The sequence below is a fragment of the Sinohyriopsis cumingii genome, chromosome 16 (assembly GCF_028554795.1).
Source record: "Sinohyriopsis cumingii isolate HCF-2022 chromosome 16, ASM2855479v2, whole genome shotgun sequence".
Classification (NCBI taxonomy): domain Eukaryota; kingdom Metazoa; phylum Mollusca; class Bivalvia; order Unionida; family Unionidae; genus Sinohyriopsis; species Sinohyriopsis cumingii.
This window is the reverse complement of record NC_142976.1, coordinates 33,310,457-33,337,401: the sequence shown is the minus strand read 5'-3', so window position 1 is coordinate 33,337,401 and position 26,945 is coordinate 33,310,457. Positions and strand designations below refer to the sequence as shown.

General features: G+C 34.9%; 1 protein-coding gene across 2 annotated transcripts in view; it reads right to left on the bottom strand.

Annotated features, from left to right (window-relative positions):
- The window catches only part of LOC149780181 (zinc finger CCCH-type with G patch domain-containing protein-like), a 100,434-nt gene extending 76,499 nt beyond the window's left edge, over window positions 1–23,935 (bottom strand). For both annotated transcript variants that reach the window (XM_089936927.1, XM_089936928.1), the window contains exons 1-6: window positions 23,809–23,935; window positions 23,131–23,227; window positions 15,137–15,258; window positions 9,748–10,047; window positions 8,937–9,031; window positions 3,403–3,465 (exon numbers count right to left, since the gene is read on the bottom strand). In XM_089936927.1, the coding sequence (XP_089793053.1) occupies window positions 3,403–3,465; window positions 8,937–9,031; window positions 9,748–10,047; window positions 15,137–15,258; window positions 23,131–23,227; window positions 23,809–23,856 (725 nt within the window). In that variant the 5' untranslated portion in view covers window positions 23,857–23,935. The remainder of the gene's footprint in view (window positions 1–3,402; window positions 3,466–8,936; window positions 9,032–9,747; window positions 10,048–15,136; window positions 15,259–23,130; window positions 23,228–23,808) is intronic.
- Between the last annotated feature and the right edge of the window lie 3,010 nt (window positions 23,936–26,945).

Genomic DNA, 26,945 nt, shown 5'->3' with positions numbered 1-26,945 from the left:
CATTGTAGCAACAGAGCTCTGAATTTTGATTACCAATGAAATGAGTTCATTTCTTTACAACCACCACTCAAAAGCATTTGTTTAATGAAACAGCAAACTGACAGTTTAATAATACAGTACCCCCTCATTGTACTGCCTTATAGTCACACTGCCTTATAATGTAGTGCATGACACATAATTTATCCATTGTACTGCCTTATAGTCAAACTGGATTATAATGCAGTACATAACACATAATTTATCCATTGTACTGCCTTATAGTCAGACTGCCTTATAATGTAGTACATGACACATAATGTATCCATTATGCTGCCTTATAGTCAAACTGCCTTATAGTGTAGTACATGACACATAATTTATCCATTGTACTGCCTTATAGTCAAAAGTACATGACACATAATTTATCCATTGAACTGCCTTATAGTCAAACTGCCTTATAATGTAGTACATGACACATAATTTATCCATTGTACTGCCTTATAGTCAAACTGCCTTATAATGTAGTACATGACACATAATGTATCCATTGTACTGCCTTATAGTCAAACTGCCTTATAATGTAGTACATGACACATAATTTATCCATTGTACTGCCTTATAATCAAACTGCCTTATAATGTAGTACATGACACATAATTTATCCATTGTACTGCCTTATAGTCAAAAGTACATGACACATAATTTATCCATTGTACTGCCTTATAGTCAAACTGCCTTATAATGTAGTACATGACATATAATGTATCCATTCAATTGCCTTATAGTCAAACTGCCTTATAATGTAGTATATGACGCATAATTTATCCATTGTACTGCCTTATAGTCAAACTGCCTTATAATGTAGTACATGACACATAATGTATCCATTGTACTGCCTTATAGTCAAACTGCCTTATAATGTAGTACATGACACATAATGTATGGATTATACTGCCTTATAGTCAAAAGTACATGACACATAATTTATCCATGGTACTGCCTTATAGTCAAACTGCCTTATAATGTAGTACACGACACATAATTTATCCATTGTACTGCCTTATAGTCAGACTGCCTTATAATGTAGTACATGACACATAATGTATCCATTGTACTGTCTTATAGTCAAACTGCCTTATAATGTAGTACATGACACATAATTTATCCATTGTACTGCCTTATAGTCAAACTGCCTTATAATGTAGTACATGACACATAATGTATGGATTATACTGCCTTATAGTCAAACTGCCTTATAATGTAGTACATGACGCATAATTTATCCATTGTACAGCCTAATAGTCAAACTGCCTTATAATGTAGTACATGACACATAATTTGTCCATGATGATGCCTGTCATAAAAAGCAACCACGTTATAATGAAGGACTTAATAGTCAAAGAGTGCAGTTTTGGGTCCATGAAATGAACTGCCTTACTTATTTCACCATATGGAAAATATTTAACATAGAGAAGTCTGACCTTGTCCATTCTCAATATTTTGGTCCAGCTAGGTATGGAACCCTTAGCACATATCAACTCTGCATCTTCCTCCCAAATGCACCAAAGATGTTGAAGCTGGACCTTCAATAGGGTGTTAGATCAAATCATATAACAGTTCAGGCCCCCAGACCCAGATATGGCAGCATTTCTGGATGAAACACATCAAAACCATTTGGTAAGTATGGTTTTTGGTTCATGACATGAACAACCCTTACTCCATTAGGGTGGAAAATCAATGTAGAAAAGTTGAACATTAAACCTTTTCTACATCTAGAAAATGGAATGCTTAGCACATGTTAACTTGGTGTCTTTCTCCCATGTGCATCAAAAGTATAACCAAAGCATCAGAAATAGGATCAACTAAGACAATGAGGAAGATTCTTACTGCTCAATGCCGATCTTTATCTGTTACAATGCCAGTTTACTGCTTGACCTGTGGTCATCAGAGGAGTGTGGATTATTTCAAATAAAGCTCTTCTGTTCCGATCAGCCTCATGGAAATGAAAGTCATTCTCAATTCTTTCCACATATGGGTGGAACATATCCATGGAAACACAGTCCTGATAATGTTGGACAATTCACTTGTGGTGACATATGACTGCAAGAAGGGGGGAGGGTAATGACTAGACGTTTGCCTCAAGGTAGGGGAATAACTTAATGGTTTCTCCCAATAGCAGGAAATATTTAAGCCCAACATGTTCCTCAATGTCATGGTCAGCACATCAAAGGAAGACAACTGTCAAGGTCAGCACATCAAAGGAAGACAACTGTCATGGTCAGCACATCAAAGGAAGACAACTGTCATGGTTGTTGTTGTTGTTGGGCTTAACGCCATTTTTCAGCACTCGATAGGCTATACATGGCGGCCAGTATTATTGGTGGAGGAAGAATCCGGGAAAACCCTGGAAAGAACCACCGACCCTCGAGAAGCTACTGGCAAGCTTTCTCACATACCCACATTGGCCGAATCCGAGACTCGAACCTACTCAGACAGAGGCGAGATGGCAGTGATCCGTAGCGGAGAGCGCTTTAGACCACTCGGCCACTCGGGGCCCCCAACTGTCATGGTCAGCATATCAAAGGAAGACAACTGTCATGGTCAGCACAACAAAGGAAGACAACTGTCATGGTCAGCACATCAAAGGAAGACAACTGCTACATATTTAATTTTGTCTACTTCCATCAGGTCTGTGCCCATTGGAGCCATCAAATGTTAGAAATAAACATACACAGATGAGTGATAGCGACCTCACATCAAACTCAAATACAGTATATGTTGGTGAGAGAACATCTTCAGTACTGACACAATGATAAAGAATACACTGGTTTTGCACAAAAGAAAGCCTGTATAGCCGAATTCTGGCAAATCATAATTGACTAAGAATTTCCAATTCCATGAAAGCCAGTGTCATTTTAAGCTTTGGTTGAAAAAAACAACAAAGTAGCAGACACAAGGCTTTGTTTTTTTTAAAAAAAAGTAACAAACATTGCCCATTCAGAGCATTGGCTAAGCAAGCAAAGTACCAGACAGAGCCCATACAAATCGTTGGTTAAGCAAGCAATGTACCAAACAGGGCCCATACAGAGATTTGTTTTTTTTAAAAAGAGAATTAAAAATCTACATTAGCACCATTATAGAAAATGGTCTTTCAAAGATGAGAGCTGGGTTTGAATGGAAAAATTGTTCATCTTTCATTCCGACTTATCCACAAACAATAATTCACAAAAATGTCAATCACTTCCAAGAGGTTCTAATGATGATGATGCCTGCACTAATGTAGAGATGAGTGGTTGAAATCAGTATCTTAGAAGATTAAAAGCTGTGCAGAACCATAATTTATTAATGTTCTAATTGTAATGAATTAGATCTAGCAATGGATACAAAGCAAACAAAGACCTGGGTAAAGGGCCATTTATATACCTGTAGTCAGGATCTTCAAACTCTCTGATCTCTTCCACATCAACTAGACAACCATGAGAGTATCTGAAATAAATAGTGGGTACATGCTTTTACTAGTAAAAACATTTGTCTAACAGCTCCAAAATTATCTGAATAAAAAGAATGTATTTATCTTCATTAACACCTGAATTCTATCAATTCCAACCAATTTCATCAACACAAATGTTCTACAGAATGATGTCACAGTGTCTTACCTGTGAGGGTTAAGATGATATAGATTTCTGCTTTATCAGGCAAGAGAGATTTTGGTTAGTACTTTACAGCACATCAACACCTGAAGGTTATTCAATGCAATGCTAAGGCAATTAGATTAAAGTACCTTGCACAAATGCATATCACAGCAGATGACCCAAGCTGATGCAATGATAGTAATTTTAGAGTGTTGACATTCCAATGAAATAGCTATTCTGAAAAGTTTATCAAAAGCCACAACTCTGTAAATAAACATCAATTTCAGGTCAGCCTTCAATTCGTGTTAGATCTTGTTCAGTAGAGCTTCAATGCAAATTTAGAATACAAAACATAAGAATTCTGCTACTGTCTTCACAAGTCATAAAGGTGATTATTCAAAGTTGTTCAAGGACAATCAGTGTTCTGCTGAGGATGCACCATTCTGGCAAAGATGCATAAATATCATCAATGGCACATTAAAATTCCTGTAGGTGGATCATCCAGTGCATAGAAATTTGGATGAGAATGAATCAGCAATTGGAGTAAACAATTTGGAGTTTGAATAATGTGTCAGTTTGGTTACTGATAAACACCTGTGTAACAACCCTTTTCACTGGATGGTACCGTGGATCTAATACTGTAAGCCAATTAACTTTTTGCATAGATTTTCTTGGAATAACTTGATTTGTGATGATTCAATCATAGAAATGACATCATGCAATTCAAAACCATGGAATATTCTAAGCTTTTTGAGGCCCTCACTATCAAAGAAAATGAAATCAGTTGAAGATAATAACGTAACCGATAGCAATAATTGTATGCAAGACAATTATGCTAAACCAACTTAGATTAGTAGCAAGAGTAAATCAGATTGAAGGAAAATGTTCCATGGCAGATGGCTGAAAGATTTTCCGTGGTTGGCATATGATTGCAATAAACAAAATAATGATGTGTAGTCTCTGTAATAGCTAAGAAATCATAATTTTATGACTGAACATAACACCAATTTCAGACTAGTACACTGACCCAAATTTTATGACTGAACATAACACCAATTTCAGACTAGTACACTGACCCAAATTTTATGACTGAACATAACACCAATTTCAGACTAGTACACTGACCCAAATTTTATGACTGAACATAACACCAATTTCAGACTAGTACACTGACCCAAATTTTATGACTGAACATAACACCAATTACAGACTAGTAAACTGACCCAAATTGTATGACTGAACATAACACCAGTTTCAGACTAGTACACTGACCCAAACTGTATGACTGAACATAACACCAGTTTCAGACTAGTACACTGACCCAACATGCAGCATGCAATGGCCAAAAGGCTCTCATTTTTTGTTACTAGCACATGTACTTCAACAGATAAACTATACGCAAAATGACAGTTATATTGTTGACCCCACATTCTTTTAAAATGGCCCTACTCTTTGTTACATTTTTGGGGCTTAATGGCCCCTTACAGGTCATTTCTTGGTAGAACACTGACCATTACTCTGTAAGAAATAATAAAATGTTTACTCAAAATCAAGCTCAATATCAAGAGATTTCTGCGGTCAAGCTTCTGAGAGAATATGGGTGAATACAAAAAGCCATTATACTACAGTGATCACAAGGCAGTGGGATGCCTATCTTAAGTAGATCAAGGACCTTGGTTCACAACATCTGATCAATGAACTCATCTGATCTCTTGTTAAAATAAAATCAAACAAAACTGGTGAAAACTAAAGTGTTCACAAGCCAATGGGATGACTATTATAAGTAAACCAAGGGGAAATTAGAAATACAGGCCAATCTGCTCACCAATGACCTCAACCAAGTTCCTCCTGAGGTGAAGCTGCACAGCACATTTATGTCAAATCATTAACAAAATCTGACTCCAGATTGTTGAAAAAGTTGTCCATATTTTTTAGCAATGTTAATGCTATAGAATTCCACCTTGTGAGTCTAAAGGTTTTGATGTGAACTCAATTAAGGAAGATTATGATGATGTACGACCATAGAAAATATTGGATGTTTTGAATTCTGATCGTTAATTTAAGACTTTTATATTTTTTACTTCTTTGTTTTATTTCATTTTACAAAATTTAGACATTTTTACCTTTTAACTTTTTCTTGCTGCATTTCATGCTGACATTTATTTCAAACAATTTATACCTTCCTACATTTTTTCTGCAATTCATTATCACATTTTGTTAACTTTACTTTTAACTGACACCAAGCAAATATTATTAGCTTAGCAGCTGTTAAATGCTAATACACACATACATCATCATGCATGCATGCACACACACACACATACATACATACATGCATGCACACACACGTATGCACTCAAGGGCAATTACTAATAAAATTGTGTAAATTATGTTCATCATGGACTCACATGGACTCTTCTGAAGGCCGTGTTTATACAGCAAGTTTTATTGAAATCAAAAGATCAATAAGGAAGTTAGTGTTTGTAAGATTATGCATTAACCTTTGCCAATGTTAACATGATCAAGGGCCATAACTCTATAAAAATATAAGTTGAATGTGCTCATCATCGATTCATCTTAACCCTTGCTCAGATGATACTTCACCGGAATATGGCTGAAATCTAATGATAAATGTTGAAGCCAGAAAGATCACAATGTTGCACTTTGGCAATGCCTTTAGTATAACAAGAAATGCCTGTAGTAAAAGTAATGCCCATACTATGGGCCATAGTATGACAAGCAATGCCTACAGTATGACAAGAAATATCTATAGTATGACAAGCAATGCCTCTAATGCAAGTAATGCCCACAGTAAGACAAGAAATGCCTATAGTACAAGCGGTGCCTATAGTATGACAAGCAATGATTATAGTACAACAAGCATAGCCCATCATAAGACAAGAAATATCTACAGTATAAGCAGTGCCTATAGTACAAGCAATGCCTATAGTATGACAAGCAATGCCCATAGTAAGACAATAAATGCCTGTAGTACAATCAGTGCCTATAGTATGACAAGCAATGATTATAGTACAACAAGCATTAGGCCATCATAAGACAAGAAATATCTAGAGTAAAAGCAGTGCCTATAGTACAAGCAATGCCCATAGTAAGACAATAAATGCCTGTAGTACAAGCAATGCCTATAGTATAACACGCAATGCCTATAGTACAAGTAAATCCTACAGTATAATAACCAATGCCTATAGTAGGACAAGCAATGCCTTATGTACAATACATTTTATGCAAGCAATGCCTATTGAACAAGCAATGCCTATTTATAACAAGCAATGTATGCATAAAAAAGCAAATTCAAGGTAAACTATGCCTATAGTATGAGAAGTAATGCCAATAGTACAAGTAATGATACAGTACAACAAGCAATCCCTATAGTATGACAAGCAATGCCTATATTATGACAAGCAATGCCTCTATTATGACAAGCAATGCATATAGTATGACAAGCAATGCATATAGTATGACAAGCAATACCTATAGTATGACAAGCAATTCCTAAAGTACAACAAGCAGTGCCAATAGTACAAGCAATGCCTATAGTATGACATGTAATCCCTCTAATGTGACAAGCAATGCCTGAAGTACAAGCAGTGCCTAAAGTATAACAAGCAGTGCCAATAGTACAACAAGCAGTGCCAATAGCATGACAAGCAATCCCTATAGTATGACAAGCAATGCCTGAAGTACAAGCAGTGCCTAAAGTATAACAAGCAGTGCCAATAGTACAACAAGCAGTGCCAATAATTCAAGCAGTGCCTATAATACAAGCAGTGCCTATAGCATGACAAGCAATCCCTATAGTATGACAAGTAATGGCCACAACTTTAAGAAATATCCATCAAATGTGTTGATAATCAAACTCATCCAAGCTGTTGATGAGTTGAAACTTCAAGGAAAATTTTGTTTAAATCTAATAATACAGCATTCACAAACCAAACACATAGTTCAAACTGACAGTAGTGTAACAGCCAATTCACCAGGGAAACTTTCAGAAGGAGGTAAATTTGACTACTACAGTGGGAACCATTTGGCACAGCAAGGAATCCTCACTTACACTCAATAAGTTTCAGAGTTAACTGTTTTAATAAAATAGCCTAGCACGTCCAATTATTTCATTTTTTTCTACCAATTTACTGGTGCTGCATAAAGATCATAAAATTTGGTATGAATTGACATCCCAGATTTTCCAATTCCTGACCACAAAGATGCTTGTTTTGTCTCAGACATTACAAAAGTCAAACCAGAACAAGTATCTTGTGACCATGACAACGATAGCCAACAAACAAATTTGTCTACACATAGTGCTTTTTCTCTACAATAATTAAGATAAACTGATTGAATGATAATCACAAGGGCATTTGTTTAAAAAAAGATGACAATCAGAAAATCAGTCTGTGAAGGAATAAGAACTATTCCCTTGGATGGAACAAGTAAATGACTAAATGTCGATCAAACTGAATAAACTGAACAGCGAAAATGGCCCATAGGTAGAGTCCTTCAAAGGGAATGACTACTGGTCAAAATGAACTTCTAGGCATTCAAGATAAGACCATTTCAAATTAACTACTGTAGATGTTAAACTGCCACCACTTTCAATTCGGACCAACAAAACATCATTTATGGCCACCATTAATATGACTTTCCATTCAAGATTTTCAAGATGGCTGTCATGCCATACAGAACATCAGATTTGCAACATTTCAATTTAGGACCAACCAGACATTACAACTAGTAATTTGGTGCAAACGCAATATCAATACAACCAGCCAAGTAGCTATAACAAGATTTTGAATATGTCCATTGTTGTGGTGATATTGGGACTCAGACCATTTTCATTTCCAACTAACCAGACTTCAAAAGAAATATTTCGGTGAAAACCTTAAGCTGAAATGACAATTTGATCAAAAGTAGTGATAACAAGATTTCCATGATGGCCACTGTGGTGACCACACTGGATGTGTGAACAGCACAATTTTCATTTAGAAACCAGCTATATATTCATAAGAAGTCATTCAGTAAAAAAAGACATGTTGATACAAGCATCAAAAACTCAAAAGGAATAGCAACAACATGATTTTCAAAATGGCCACTGTAGGAAACACATATGTCATGCAACAGCACCTTTTAAGCACAATAACACATAAAACAATCTGAATTAGTGCAAAGAAATCAAAATAACAACAGATGGACAAATCAAGATCATTTCTTCTTCACCTCATCTTTGTATCAGAAGACAATAATAAAAAATTTAAAGTTAAATAACAAATTGTACAAAAGTTTTGACATCCCTTTAACTTAAAAAATTACCTGCACTCTGACTGAGAGAAGCGGCATTTTCCCTCCAAATAAAACTTGCATGGAAGCATGGAGTTGTGGGTTGGATTACAGAATAAAACTCGAACCTGAAAGAGTTTGTAAAAGGTTATATTTGGAATACACTTAAACTCAATTCTGTATATTTCTTTCATTAAGTGAAGACTCAAAATTTGCTGTTATTTGATCACATTTACCAATATTCACAAACTTTAAGTGCTTGCCCCAGTCAGAAGCAAACATATTCTTTCTCTCAACTGCACCCTGACCTTTTGGTATTAGGGGAACCCTGCAAATAGATCAACTAAAAATAGCATCCATAACATGCAGTTCAAAGCAGTATTTATAAGTGCACAAAAGTTGACCCTCCATATGAAGTGTCAGGTGCTTTTCCTAACAACACAAAAAGGCAGCTGAAATGGGCTGGCATGGACAGGTATTGAACCCATAATCCGTGAATAACAAGTCTGATGCTTTACCAACTTAGGTATCAGCTTATTTTGCATAAAAAATAAACCTTTTTGATACAGATAGGGAACAGAGAAGAAATGCTGCCTTTACATTCAATAATTCATGTTATGAGAATAACTGAATGTTTATTCCTTAGCAAAACTAACATAGACTCCTCAAAATTTAAGCCATTTAGAAACATTCTTGTGAATCAAAGATGAGTGATGGACATACTCAAGAAGAAAATCACTATTTTAAATCCTAAAAACAACTTACAGCTCATACAAATCTAGAAAATTCCTGGCTTTCATTATAATCTATTATTGTTCATAATGTGAAGGAAAAAAATGTTTACCTTTGGCTCATCTTTATTCTTCCCACATTCAATACCAGCAATCATGGCATTGCAGAAACTCATAGATCCCCACTCGTGGGTATAAGGGGCTCTGCATCTCATACCCACTATGTCATTGTAAATATCAGAAAAAGAGTTTTCTGCAAGTTGGGACGAATTTTCCTGGGATGAATCTGAATCTGAATCACTGTCCTCTTCCAAAACTGTTCCTCCTGCTGAAGAATTATTTATTAAATCTGGTTGTGAATAAAGTAAGGCCTTGTCTGTGTTTGATTGACTTGAGTCTTCTTCCAGCATGGCCTTCAAAATAAAAATTTAATGCGGCCAAGTTTCATTAATATGACCTCCAAATATTTTATAACATTTGTTTTATAAATATTATTTTTCATAAAGTATTTCAATTGCAAAAAAAAGGAAACAAGATCATAAAAATCTTCTACATTGTGCAAGGTAGCAAATATATTGTGGATTCTCAGACTAGTTTTCATCCAGAAATTGTGTTTACAAAACAGATGCGCCCCTACCATTGTAATGAATATTAACAGAGTATTCTCCTGCACAAAAAGGTCTAAATCCAAGAATATTCTAAAAGTTTAGCTTCCAAACCAATGACCAATAACTGACCAATGGCTGCACTGAACTTGAGCATATTCCAAATTAATGGCAGACAGTGCTAGGAAATAAAAAGAAACCAAATTAATGGCAGACAGTGCTAGGAAATAAAAAGAAACCAATGAAGTCTTACTACCAACTACAAAGGGCATCAAATACATTCTGACAGCAAATGGAAAGCAAACAGCTGTTGTGAATTATCCAGCTGCTCAGATTGACGTAATTTTGGCAACTGTTGAGAATTTAATAATCCTTTGACACTATGACCTAGGGGTCATTGAAAGGTTTATTGTACTCCAGCCATTTACAATATATGTGATGTAATACCATTATAGTGCAATCTGGTTACTCTAGCCATTTACCATACATTTCATGTGATGCCATATAATGCAATCTGGTTACTCAAGCCATTTACAATACATGTCATGTGATGCCATTATGGTGCAATCTGGTTACTTCTGCCATTTACCATACATTTCATATGATGCCATTATCGTGCAATCTGGTTACTCCAGCCATTATTAATGCATGTGACATGATGCTATTATAGCGCAATCTGGTTACTCCAGCCATTTACACTGCATGTGACATGATGCCATTATAATGCAATCTGGTTGGGCACTCAGTGTAATTGCTTGCCACAAAACATGTATATTTTTACCTTATGTAAACCTAGTGACTTACTCTCACAAAATCTGTGTTGATACATTTGGGAATAAGATGTCAGTTTCAGTTGGGTGTTTCTGATTTGTTTCTCATTTGACACTCCTTTGTTTCTCTACTTTATGATCGGGGTTCCTGGATGATGAAATTACCATGTACCATACCTGAACACTGATAGAAACAATATGGTGTAGACTTTGTGTTGTGTCCCAACATGAAAACAAATGAGGCAGGCAGGTTTTGGGTTTTTCTTTAAAATATATCTATAAGAGAGGGATAGGCTCAGCTAGATATTTTATTGAAAGACTTCGTTTTTAGACACTCAGTGGAAGCACTCATGTGATGGTCTCACACTGGTTTTGTTTTGGGGGAATAACACCATTTTTTCGGCACATGATAAGCTATACATGGTAACAAGAATATCTGCTGTAGGAAGATCCCGGGAAAACCGCATGAAGAACCACTGACCCATGGGAAGATACTGGCAAGCTTTCCCACATGATGATGTTATCACTGCTATCATCAAGCAGTATTTGCCAAACAAATTTGTCATCTGAAGATGAACCATGCTGGAAGTCACCTATCTGGGGTTTTCTAGGTAGCCCATATTTTAAACAAGAATTTGAAAAAGTTTGTTGATTAATGCAATGTTATAAATAGAACAGACTGCTTGTTCCTGGGCCTAATTTACCAATTAAATTTAGTTCCACCACCATTCTTGTCAAGCCAAAATGTCTAGTTGCCAACCTAGAAAAAGACATAATAGACAGTATGTCACAACAAGCAGAATAGGACCTCTACAGGCAGTGTGACTTGTGTTACAAGTACTACAGAAGTGTTACTTAAGTCACAACCAGCATTACAGGCAGCATGACTTGTATAACAGCAAGAGCTACAACCAATGTGACTTATCTCACAGCAAGTGCTATAAGTAGTGTGACTTATCTCACAGCAAGTGCTATAAGCAGTGTGACTTATCTCACAGCAAGCGCTACATGATGTGTGACTTATTTAACTGCATGCACTGCATGCTGTGTGGCTTAAGTCATACTAAGTGCTACAGGGATACTACTGGCAGTACAACTTATGACAAGCTTTGCAAAGGTTACCAGTTAAATAAAAAGTCTGCACTGTACTGGGTAAATATTTATATGTATGGCATTAAACAAATCTGCACAATTTCTCATGCATCAATGCTCTCTAAGTGCTTGAATTCATACACATTTTACACAATTCATGAACTCATGCATCAATGCTCTCTAAGTGCTTGAATTCATACACATGTTGCACAATTCATGAACTCATGCATCAATGCTCTCTAAGTGCTTGAATTCATACACATTTTACACAATTCATGAACTCATGCATCAATGCTCTCTAAGTGCTTGAATTCATACACATTTTACACAATTCATGAACTCATATATCAATGCTCTCTAAGTGCTTGAATTCATACACATTTTACACAATTCATGAATTCATGCATCAATGCTCTCTAAGTGCTTGAATTCATACACATTTTACACAATTGATGAATTCATGCATCAATGCTCTCTAAATGCTTGAATTCATACACATTTTACACAATTCATGAACTCATACATCAATGCTCTTTAAGTGCTTGAATTCATACACATGTTGCACAATTCATGAACTCATACATCAATGCTCTCTAAGTGCTTGAATTCATACACATTTTACACAATTCATGAACTCATGCATCAATGCTCTCTAAGTGCTTGAATTCATACACATTTTACACAATTCATGAACTCATACATCAATGCTCTCTAAGTGCTTGAATTCATACACATTTTACAAAATTCATGAATTCAAGCATCAATGCTCTCTAAGTGCTTGAATTCATACACATTTTACACAATTCATGAACTCATACATCAATGCTCTCTAAGTGCTTGAATTCATACACATTTTACACAATTCATGAACTCATACATCAATGCTCTCTAAGTGCTTGAATTCATACACATTTTACACAATTCATGAACTCATACATCAATGCTCTCTAAGTGCTTGAATTCATACACATTTTACACAATTCATGAACTCATACATCAATGCTCTCTAAGTGCTTGAATTCATACACATTTTACACAATTCATGAACTCATGCATCAATGCTCTCTAAGTGCTTGAATTCATACACATGTTGCACAATTCATGAACTCATGCATCAATGCTCTCTAAGTGCTTGAATTCATACACATTTTACACAATTGATGAACTCATGCATCAATGCTCTCTAAGTGCTTGAATTCATACACATTTTACACAATTCATGAACTCATACATCAATGCTCTCTAAGTGCTTGAATTCATACACATGTTGCACAATTCATGAACTCATGCATCAATGCTCTCTAAGTGCTTGAATTCATACACATTTTACACAATTCATGAACTCATGAACCCTAAAAGCATCTCTGAGAATGTCCTTCAACTCACCTCCCACACTATTCAAGCCAGATTCATGAAACTTTTGTCATTGATAAGTCATACAGATGTAGACTGTGCCAACACTTTTGGAAGTTTGACCTAACCTTAGAGGTGGGGCTTGGGAGATTTGGGAGATTCTATAAACATTTCTAATAACTCCACAGTTATTTGTCTCAGATGTCTCTGGACTGGCATGGGTGATCAACAACCTAATTATCAACACATATCGGACTTGGACCCCTGGGTCACATTCAGGTTATGTTACTATCAGTCCTGCCAGGGATTCAGCACATGGGTCGTAACAAAAAACTATTGTGATTCCAACACTATAAATATATGAATACTTGTTGTATAGGCAATAATAAAAAAAATACATGTAACTGGCATTGATCCCAGGATCCATCACTACCCCTAGGAGATTGATCCTTATAAGATAATTTGGAAACTATTGAGATCATCTACACCATATACAAATATTTACATTTAATGTGCAAAAAAAGACAAATGCATATATACAACTGAAATTGATAGCTAGAGCTATGCTTGCATTCAGGGATTTTGCAAAGAGGTTAAAAAATTGAGGTAGGAGTCAAAACTGCAGGGTTCAGGAATGTTTTAATAACACAGAATTGTAGTCAGTATAAATCACAAAATTGAATACAGCACAAAATGTTACAGATTCCTAACTGAAACTGCATAGGTTGAAAATGTTACAGATTGCTAACTGAAACTGCATAGGTTCAAAATGTATGTTACATGTACATGATTAAGCAATAAGCAATACTTATTTGTAAAAATGTAATGGGATGAAAATAGAATAATTTACAGTTATAGCATAATCATGTACAAAATATTTAGACAGTGTGATGACTTATAAACAATTCAGCAGGTGGAGAAAAATCACAACAAAATGCAATCTATATTCAACGTACAGTTTTCTCATTGTGAAGCAGTTAATAAAGTGTCAGTTTTCTCAGTGTGATACAGCCGCCAAAGTGTAGTTTTCTCAAGTCATGCAGTTATCAAAGTGTTCAGTTTTCTCAATGTGATGTACTTATCAAAGTGTTCAGTTTTCTCACTGTGGTGCAGTTATCAAAGTGTAAAGTTTTCGCATTGTGATCAAGTATTCAGGGTGTAAAGTATTCTCAATGTGCTGCAGTTATCTAAGTGTACAGTTTTTTCAATGTATTTAGTATTCAAAGTGTAAAGTTTTCTCAATGTGATTAAGTATTCAAAGTGTAAAGTATTCTCAATGGGATTAACCATTCAACAAAGTGTAAAGTTTTCTCAATATAATTAAGTATGCAAAGTGTAGTTTTCTCAATGTGATGCAGTTATCAAAGTGTACAGTTTTCTCAATGTTATGCAGTTATCAAAGTGTGCAGTTTTCTCAATGTGATGCAGCTATCAAAGTGTACAGTTTTCTCAATGTGACGAAATGATCAAAGTGTACAGTTTTCTCAATGTGATGCAGCTATCAAAGTATAAAGTTTTCTCAATGTGATGAAATCATCAAAGTATAGTTTTCTCAAAGTCATGCAGTTATCAAAGTACACCATCTTCTCAAAGAAGCATTTTACAACCAAATGTATAAAACTGGGGGGTTGGTATTATCCTACCCATGGGAGGTAACCCACAATAAACAGGTAGCAAGTTACCTTAAAGGCAGCATACTCCAAATCCATATCTGCTTGTGAAACATTAAATTTATCATCACTGTTGCCAGCATCAGCATCTAAAGACTGCAGTATTTTGCTTTTCCTCAGTGACAGCAAACTTTCTGAAATTAAATAGAACAATGTAGTTACAAGTTAGCTTGGTGTTGCAGTTTTTATATGTACATTTATTATATATTTCATAATGGGATATTGAAATATATCAGTAGGAGAAAAAGGACATCACCATAATGGTATACCACTTGTATCACTACAGTGGTGATATCAATTCTAGAACTACAAGTAAGTAGATATGTGGATATTGTATATTTTATATATGCCATGCCATTATCATGATTAAACAGATCTGTGAACACTGTACATTTTATATATACCATGCTATTCTCATGAATAAACAGATCTGTGAACATTGTACATTTCATATATACCATGCTATTCTCATGAATAAACAGATCTGTGGACATTGTAATTGTAATTGTTGTTGGTGGTCGTGGTGGTGTGGGGTTTAACGCATGGTGGCCAGTATTAATGGTGGAGGAAGAACCCGGGGAAAACCCCAGGAAGAACCACCTACCCACAAGAAGCTACAGGTACTGGCAAGTTTTCTCACATACCAACATTGGCCGAATCCTAGACTCGAACCCAGGCATACAGAGGTGAGATGGCAGTGATCCGTAATGGAGAGCGCTTTAGACCACTTGGACACTTGAGGCCCCGTGAACATTGTACATTTTATATATACCATGCTATTCTCATGAATACACAGATCTGTGGACATTGAACATTTTATGTGTGCAATGCTATTCTCATGAATAAGCAGATCTGTGGATGTTGTAAAATTTGTATATGCCATGCTATTCTCGTGAATAAACAGATCTGTGAACCTTGTACATTTTATAGATACCATGCTATTCTCGTGAATAAACAGATCTGTGGACCTTGTACATTTTATAAACCATGCTATTCTCGTGAATAAACAGATCTGTTGACCTTGTACATTTTATAGATACCATGCTATTCTTGTGAATAAACAGATCTGTGGACCTTGTACATTTTATAGATGCCATGTTATTCTTATGAATAAGCAAATCTGTGGATTTGGTAAATTTTGTATATGCCATGCTATTTTCATAAATAAGTAGATTTGAGGACCTTGTACATTTTATAGATGACATGCTATTCTCATAAATACGAAGATCTGTTCATATTGTAATAAATACATCTTGGGATGTTGTACATGTTATATATGACATGCTTCTCATGAATAAGCAGATCTGTGGATGCTGTACATTTTATGTATAGCATGCTATTCTCATAAAGAAGTAAATCTGTTTGTGTTGTAATAAGTAGATCTGTGGATGTTGTACATGTCATGTATGACATGCTATTCGATTAAGTGGATCTGTGGATGTCAAAATAAGTGGATCTGTGGATGCTGTGCATTTTATGTGGCATGTTATTCTCATGAATAAGTATATCTGTGGATGGTGTGTAAATTCTTCTCACGAAAAAGGAGATCTGTGGATGTTGCACATTTTATGTGTAACTTCTCTCATGAATATTAAAGTAGATCTGTGGATGCTGTACAGTTTGTATGTGCCATGCAATCTGATGGTAGACTATCAACAGCTAGCTAATAATAAGTTGACCCAATTAAGCATACCACAATCAATTTTAAAGCACTTGTTCTGGTTACAATAAAAGGCTCAGTTCAAGAGGGGATCAATGTCAGGTTAAATGAAAAACAAGCAAAAAAGTATACTAATTAAGGCACCAACAAACAAAAAATCATACTAATTAAGGCACCAACAAACAATCATACTAATTAAGGCATCAACAAACAAAAAATTCATACTAATTAAGGCACTAACAAACAAAAAATCATACTAATTAAGGCACAAACAAACAATCATACTAATTAAGGCACCAACAAACAAAAAGACATACTAAACAAGGCACCAACACATAAAATATCTTACTAATTAAGGCACCAACAAAAAATCATACTAATTAAGGCACCAACAAACAAAAAATAATTCTAATTAAGGCACAAAAAACAAAAATTCATACTAATTAAGGCACCAACAAACAATCATACTAAGTAAGGCATCAACAAACAAAAAATTCATACTACCAACAAACAAAAAATCATACTAATTAAGGCACAAACAAACAATCATACTAACTAAGGCACCAACAAACAAAAAGACACTAAACAAGGCACCAACACATAAAATATCTTACTAATTAAGGCACCAACAAACAAAAAAATCATACTAATTAAGGCACCAACAAACAAAATATCATACTAATTAAGACACCAACAAACAAAATATCTTACTAATTAAGGCACCAACAAACAAAAAATCTTACTAATTAAGGCACCAACAAACAAAAAAATATACTAATTAAGGCACCAACAAACAAATAATCATACTAATTAAGGCACCAAAAAATATCTTACTAATTAAGAAGCCAACAAATGAAAACTCATACTAATTAAGGCACCAACAAACAAAATATCTTACTAATTAAGGCACCAACAAACAAAATATCTTACTAATTAAGGCACCAACAAACAAAATATCTTACTAATTAAGGCACCAACAAACAAAAAATCATACTAATTAAGGCACGAACAAACAAAAAGTCATACTAATTGAGGCATCAACAAACAATCATACTAATTAAGGCACCAACAAACAAACAATCATACTAATTAAGGCACCAAAAAACAAAAAGATCATACTAATTAAGGCAACAACAAACAAAAACTTGTACTAATTAAGGCACCAACAAACAAAAAATCATACTAATTAAGGCACGAACAAACAAAAAGTCATACTAATTGAGGCATCAACAAACAATCATACTAATTAAGGCACCAACAAACAAACAATCATACTAATTAAGGCACCAAAAAACAAAAAGATCATACTAATTAAGGCAACAACAAACAAAAACTTGTACTAATTAAGGCACCAACAAACAAAATATCTTACTAATTAAGGCACCAACAAACAAAAAAATCATAATAATTAAGGCACCAACAAACAAAAAATCTTACTAATTAAGGCACCAACAAACAATAATCAATCTGAAGACAATGTAAGAGGATAACCCAAAACATTTGTGTATGGCAAGTATATTATTTAGACATAAGAATAACCATGATTAATTACTTCATTGCATTAAAGGATAACATGCAAATATACTGACAGTGGACCATCATGGATTTAAGAATAACCTTTGGGAAAGTACTAAATAAAACAAAGGTGGTTTCAGAAAAGTATAATGTATTATAATAGCCTGAAATGCAATGAAATGTTAACTGGGAAAATATGACTGTCAGATGAACAACATATCATCAGTCAAGTCAGATGAAGAGCAGTGCATTACTAAACATTGTCAAGAGTCAAGTCAGATGAAGAGCAGTGCATTACTAAACATTGTCAAGAGTCAAGTCAGATGAAGAGCAGTGCATTACTAAACATTGTCAAGAGTCAAGTCAGATGAAGAGCAGTGCATTACTAAACATTGTGAAGACTTGGATCTTGGATATGTAGTCCATTGAATCTTGAAGATGGGAATAAAAGGTAGGACTGTGATAATGTGGATTGATGTGACTCGTAGCATAGACTGTGATAATGTGGATTGATGTGACTGGTAGTATGGACTGTGATAATGTGGACTGATGTGACTTGTAGCATGGACTGTGATAATGTGGATTGATGTGACTTGTAGCATGGACTGTGATAATGTGGATTGATGTGACTGGTAGTATGGACTGTGATAATGTGGATTGATGTGACTCGTAGCATGGACTGTGATAATGTGGATTGATGTGACTTGTAGCATGGACTGTGATAATGTGGATTGATGTGACTTGTAGCATGGACTAGGATAATAAGTATTAAACACATGTGGACTGATCCTGCTGGTAGTATGGACTGTGATAATGTGGACTGATGTTGCTGGCAGTATGGACTGTGACTGATGTCATTGGTAGTATGGACTGTGATTATGTTGATTGATGTCACTGGTAGTATGGACTGTGATAAGGTTGATTGATGTCACTGGTAGTATGGACTGTGATTATGTTGACTGATGTGCCTGGTAGTATGGACTGTGATTATGTTGACTGATGTGACTGGTAGTATGGACTGTGATAATGTGGGTTGATGTCACTGGTAGTATGGACTGTGCTAATGAATGATAAACACATGTGGATTGATTCTGTTGTAGTATGGACTGTGATAATGTAGACTGATGTGACTGGTAGTATGGACTGTGATAACAAGTATTAAGCATGTATGGACTATGATAATGTGGATTGATTTTGCTGGTAGTATGGACAGTGATTATGTGGATTGATGTGACTGGTAGTATGGACTGTGATAATAAGTATTAAACACATGTGGATTGATGTCACTGGTACAGTGTGACCCCGCCATAGCACACTCTGTTATAACATGAATTCAGATATAACATGGTCATGGTGTGGCTCCCGAAATTTCATATACATGTATTTTTCTTGTACATAGCAAAAATTCTTTCTTAAAAGTATTAAAAAATGGAAAAAGTTTATTATCACTTTGGGGAAGAGCTCTCGTATGAATAATACAAGATGATCATGGCATGGCTTCTGAAACTTTATATATATTTTCTTGCACACAAAAAAGTAGTCTTTTTTTATAAAAAGTACAAAAGTTAAAGGATAAGAAGTTTGTTCTGGGATCGCATAGGGTTTTGCCAATGTCGCAAACTTGGATTTTTTCCCCCCTTATTGACAGCAAAATTTACCATCTGGCAATTTATTTTTAGTGGCGACATTGTTGACTGTTTAAACTTGTATATAGAACCACTGGTTTGGAGTGGAGAAATTCAGAGACCCCATGAAAGGAAGCCGCAAACTGGATATAAAATGCACTGAAATTTATCTATTGTTACATAAACAAATTCTTTGTCCATATTGACAAACAGTGCATTGTTATACCATAATCCACTTATCTTGACATCTAGCATGAATACTGTATGTTGAGAGATATCTGCTTTTTTGTTGTTGACATTTCTGGTAACGGAAATCAACAGGAAAGGACATTATCTCTTAATCTATCTTTTGTCGAGTTTTCAGCCGCTCACTAGTAATTAATATATTTACAAAGACTGACATTTGGATGGTAAGGAAAAATCCTCTTCTTTTCACTCAGAATTAAATCCTTCAGAACACTCACATTTTCTGTAATAATCCCTGTCATCAGACCAGAACACCTGTGTATTTGTCGTCCATTTACCCTTTTTTAAATTTCTGATGCATGCATGGAAGGCAGCATTACGCTGCTACCACAAATGCAAAAAAAAAAAAAACATCTTACTTAATCATTTATTCAATAGGCAGGGATGAACAGTAAATAGAATAGTCCAAACGACGAAAAATTCCTTTTTAAAAATGTACCCAGATAAAATAGTTTGCTGAAATTTCAAAGGAAACAGATTACCTTTGAAGTTCCGATTGTTATGAAAACGTAATCAGCAAATGGAAAAAAAATCAGTCCCAAATTATTCAATACAATTATTTGATATTCACGCCACAATAAGAAATGGGCACTTGTAAACCTCTCCAAAGCTGTCCTTTAGTGGTGACTTCAATCACGCATGCACCCTTTATCAAAGAAAGCCAACTACAATCTTCAATAAAAGCAAACTTTTCTTCAAAGGAAGTCAGTACCAAACTTAAATAAAAGTCATGGAATCCGATGAATTTTTGTATTTTCCTGTTACTGGAACACATTAACTGTGCCGTGAAATATTTCGTTTTGCAGGGAAAAAGTTTATGAGTGCAAACGCTACCAACGGCGGCTTAAAATGCAAACTAACTTTTACCGAGTTGGGACGTACTGAAAAGTTAATGTGCTTCGTCATTCATTACGTGATTGTGCTAAGTTTTTCCACTTAATTCAGATCAATATGACCTCTGACAAAATTATTGAATATTTTAAATCTCTGTGTGTGCATATTTTTGATGGAATCACTTGTATTGTGGATTCAATGTATATGAGATTAGCGGGTGAGTACACGGTGTTGATACTCTATTTATGCTATACATTAGACATGAATATCATTAGACATGAATATCATTAGACATGAATATCTAAACAGTATCCACTTATTATGTACCAATTCATGGTTCTCTAAATAAAGTAAACTATTATGTGTGCCTTCTATTTTCGCTAAAGGTGTATTTCTCATTTAATATCCATCGATTTAAGATGGCAACTGTGCCAATGAAGCACATATTTTACCGCCCGCATTATTACCTACACCCCCACCAGCAATTTTTTTTTTGGGGGGGTGCATGCATAATTTTCATCAGCTAACTGACCTGGTTGCTTATAACATGGTCGGGTTCTATATCTCCCAACTACTGTGTTATAGCAGGGTCACACTGTAGTATGGGCTGTGATTATGTTGATTGATGTGACTGGTAATATGGACTGTGATTATGTTGATTGATGTGACTGGTAGTATGGACTGTGATTATGTTGATTGATGTGACTGGTAACATGGACTGTGATTATGTTGATTGATGTGACTGGAAGTATGGACTGTGATTATGTTGATTGATGTGACTGGTAGTATGGGCTGTGATTATGTTGATTGATGTGACTGGTAGTATGGACTGTGATTATGTTGATTGATGTGACTGGTAATATGGACTGTGATTATGTTGACTGATGTGACTGGTAGCATGGACTGTGATTATGTTGATTGATGTGACTGGTAATATGGACTGTGATCATGTTTATTGATGCGACTGGTAATATGGACTGTGATTATGTTGATTGATGTGACTGGTAATATGGACTGTGATCATGTTTATTGATGCAACTGGTAGTATGGACTGTGATTATGTTGACTGATGTGACTGGTAATATGGACTGTGATTATGTTGATTGATGTGACTGGTAAATTGATGTGACTGGTAATATGGACTGTGATTATGTTGACTGATGTGACTGGTAGCATGGACTGTGATTATGTTGATTGATGTGACTGGTAATATGGACTGTGCTTATGTTGATTGATGTGACTGGTAATATGGACTGTGATTATGTTGATTGATGTGACTGGTAATATGGACTGTGATTATGTTGACTGATGTGACTGGTAGCATGGACTGTGATTATGTTTATTGATGCGACTGGTAGTATGGACTGTGATAATGTTGACTGATGTGACTGGTAATATGGACTGTGATTATATTGATTGATGTGACTGGTAATATGGACTGTGATTATGTTGACTGATGTGACTGGTAATATGGACTGTGATTATGTTGATTGATGTGACTGGTAATATGGACTGTGATTATGTTGATTGATGTGACTGGTAATATGGACTGTGATTATGTTGATTGATGTGACTGGTAATATGGACTGTGATTATGTTGACTGATGTGACTGGTAGTATGGGCTGTGATTATGTTTTCTGATGTGACTGGTAGCATGGACTGTGATTATGTTGACTGATGTGACTGGTAATATGGACTGTGATTATGTTGATTGATGTGACTGGTAATATGGACTGTGATTATGTTGACTGATGTGACTGGTAGTATGGTCTATGAGAATAATTAGCCAACAAATGTGAACTGATGTCATACAGATTTTGTTTTAATTCTGTAAGTTAACCCAGCTAGGATCCCAGGCAATGGATTATTCTACCCTGATGTTCATACTGGTTTTGTTTTAATTCTGTAAGGTTACCCAGCCAGAATCCCAGGCAATGAATTTTTCTACCCTGATGTTCATACAGATTTTGTTTTACCTTCTGTACGGTTACCCAGCTAGGATCCCAGGCAATGGATTTTTCTACCCTGATCTTCATACCAATTTTGTTTTAATTCTGTAAGGTTACCAAGCCAGGATCCCAGTCAATGAATTTCTACCCTGATGTTCATACAGATTTTGTTTTACCTTCTGTAAGCTTAATTAGCTCCTCAATGTCTGCTTTCAACTGTGCAAGGTCAGCACTTTCTCCTGATATCTGCAAGGCTTGATCTATCTGCTGTAACTGCAACAGAAAAACAATAGTAAAATATGTATACAAAACAAAACAATGATATTAAAATGTACAGAAATGTAAAAATCAGACAACTCTGTGCCATAGGCTTGTTAATTTTAACTGCTGGACAAGTACCTGATAATAAGACTTTTATTCCAAACAAATGTATATTCTCAAATATGAAAAATCCCCATTTGATTCGCATGATTTACAAATCACTTTTTCCATTACAGTTCGTGATCAAAAACTTCTGTCTAAAATTTATAAATGTGCAATTACTAGCATGCAGTCCATAATTAATCCCAGGCCATTTATAACTGAGACCCTAGTTTGTTTTCATATGACTCAAGTCACAATCAAACAAGCAGGTTCTTGACTCTAATGTCACTAATCTATGAGTCCTAAGTGACAATTGTAAATTTTACTCGGCCCAGCAATTTTTTTACCCAATAAGGACGAGTGGACGAGTGGTTTTCCTGAGGACTTACCGGCCAAAGAATAAGCATTTGACACTCGAAAACACGTTACACGTACGATTCGTTGGGCAAATCACGTTACACAAATATTTGAAAAGTGTTTCATGTACATACCTGATCTTTATATAGTTTTATTGATGACTTTAGATTTTCTTCATCCATATCTTTTTTACTTTTCTCTATTTTTATATGATTCTCATAAAGAAACAGATGTATACATTCTGTGGACAAGTCTAATGCTGGGAACGTAGTGCCCTACCGACCACTGGTAACAACGGAGATGAACATTGGAGCTGGCACAGTCCGTGTTGGAATCATTCTTAAATTTTTTATTTCCTTTGCATTCATACTCGCTTATAGGTTATAATATACTTGATACATCCAGTTTTATTATATCAACAACATATTTATACGCTGATTTTTGTAAAACAGTAATTCAAATCTGAGACAATCTTTTTTTAATTGAAATAAACCTTTTTTAATGTGGTTGTTGTTGGGGATTACTATATTCGATGCGGCAAATAATAATAATAATAATAATAATAATACTTTATTTAGAGAAGGTAACTCAATTAGTTACAGAACTAATCTACCTTGAGGCCTTCTATCTGTTATATACAATACATACAATATATACAACATGATTTGAAGAGTTTGGCTTGACACTAAATAATTAAGTAATTTTAAAAGTCAAAGTATCTAGCCTGGATCTTTTGCACAGGCATCTGTGAATATATAAACATACATAAAATATAAAATATAATCCTGCATTGAAAAATTCACCTATGAAAATGATGCAAAATTACAGAATAGCAGGCGGTATTGTTTGTTCTAGAACTGTTTAATTTTCTTAAGATTTCATCCATTTAAGATATTGATTGTGAAAAGATGAAATGCTGGAGCCTGCCTTATGTCACTGGGAATGTTGTTCCATACCAGTGGACTAGTATATTGAAAACTTTTTTTAAACAGTTCCTTCTTTGGCCTTGGTATAATGTAATTTTTTCTTCTTATGGATCTTAAATTTGAAGTGCCATCAGCATCTCTTTGGTGAAAGATATTGCTTAGATAGACAGGAATGTCTTTTCTGGATACTTTATACATCAATTGGGCCTTTCTAAGAAATATTCTTTCATGTATTGTTAAAACCTTTAATTTATTCACTGCATCCTGAAAATTGTCTATACTTTGATCTAGAATTAAATGGCAAGCCCTCTTTTAGAATCTTAAAAGTGTTGTTCTGTTCGAATTAGAGGTATTATCCCAAATTACATTGCAGTAGTCCAGATATGGCTGAATATAACTTTTATAAAAGATGACCATATACTGAAGAGGAATGCATGTTTTGATTTTCCTTAGTAGCCAACGGTAAGAATTAACCCTTTTTGAAATACGTTTAATGTGAATAGACCAAGTAAGATTGTTATCCACGAATACACCAAGAATTCTATCTTGAGAGGTCATATTGAGGCTCACGTTGTCAAATAGAACCTGGAGTTTGTCGCTGTCTAGCCTTGCTCGTTTTTGTTGTTTTGTAAATAGTAGGGCTTACGTTTTTTCTGTATTTATGATCATACTGTTTTCCGTGCACCATACTTGAAGTCTGTTGAGAGCATCTTGTAAGTTATTTTCAAGTACTGTTTTGGTTTTACCAGTCTCAGACAGTGTAGTATCATCTGCATAGAGGTCAGTGGAAGAAATTGAAGTTCCAATCTTAAGAGGTAAATCGCTGATAAATAGAACGAATAACAGAGGTCCAAGGATAGAGCCTTGTGGTGCTCCACAATTAATATTTTTACTTTCAGAAAGTTGACCATTTAAAGATACTTTCTGCACTCTATCTTTTAAGTAAGAAGTAAAATAATTTAGGGAGTTTTCACTGCATTGACATGTATTTAGTTTTTCAAGCAAATTTTCATGGTCTACAAGATCAAAAGCTTTACGAAAATCAACGATAATAATGTTTACCATTTCTCCTTGATCTAATGCTTTCAGCCATTTATCAATCAAAGATACAATTGTAGTTTCACAGAAGTGATTCTGGCGAAAGCCAGAATGATTATCATGAATATTATCATAAGTGTTTAAATAGCTGAGAAATAAATCATGTACATGTTTTTCTAGTAATTTGGAGAGACAAGGAAGGATAGAGATGGACCTGTAGTTATTTACATCATCTTTTGTTCCTGCTTTATGCAATTGGCAGTTTTCGATGTATGTGGAAATTTAGTAGACCTAATACTTTTATTGCAAATGAAAGCTATACTCTATACAATTCCAGGTGCAGCTACCTTTAGTCGCCTTGGTCCAATCATACCAAGTCCTGTTGTTTTACAATCATCTATTTTTTTAAAATATATTTCAGCACAAATTCGAGACTCATTTCATTGTTTGGTAGGTATTTTTTAGCACAAACATGTTTTGAGTTCCAGATGATCAGATGAAGTTCTGGGTTCTTTAAGTTTTTCAGCAATTTGAACAAAAAAGTTGTTAAAATATTTGAGATGTCAGTTGGATTATCAGTAAAAATGCCCTCAGCTTTACTTTTACATTCGCCTGTACCAAACCCTGTAAACACTTTCATATAGCTTTGGGATTATTTTGGCTTTCCTCAAGCACCTTTTTATAATGCGCTTGTTCGGCTTGACGTATCATTTTATTTACTTTATTCTTCCAAACTCTATATACACTTTGATATCCTACTAAATTTAGTTGGTCTCTTTGCTTTATTGGTCCTAAAATTTCTGGAGAGATCGAGCCTGGCTGGTGGTCTTTCTTTATCCTGTGTGTTTGTAAAGGGGCATGCTTGTTCACTATACTGATGAACAGATCTGCCCAAGTATCTAAAACATCATCAATATCTTCAAATATTTGGACTGTATTCCATGGAATCTGTTGCAGATCTTCTAGGAATTGAACAGTATCAAAGTTTTGAAAGGATCTATAAGTAATGAATTTATGGATATTATTTTTTGTTGATTTGCCATTAACTTTACGTGTTAGAAAAGTTGCAAAGTGGTCACTTATACCAATCTTTGGAACCATTACCTCCAAAACATTTTATTTTGTATTGGTATAAATATCATCTATAAGTGTTTAAGAGGTAGATGTTACTCTGGTGGGTTCATTTACTAGTTGCTCCATTCCTAATGAAGCAATAAAATTCATCCAATTCACTTTTATTTGATCACTGAGAAGGTCTCTATTTATATCGCATAGAATGTAAAATTCTTTCTCTTCTTTTGAAATTT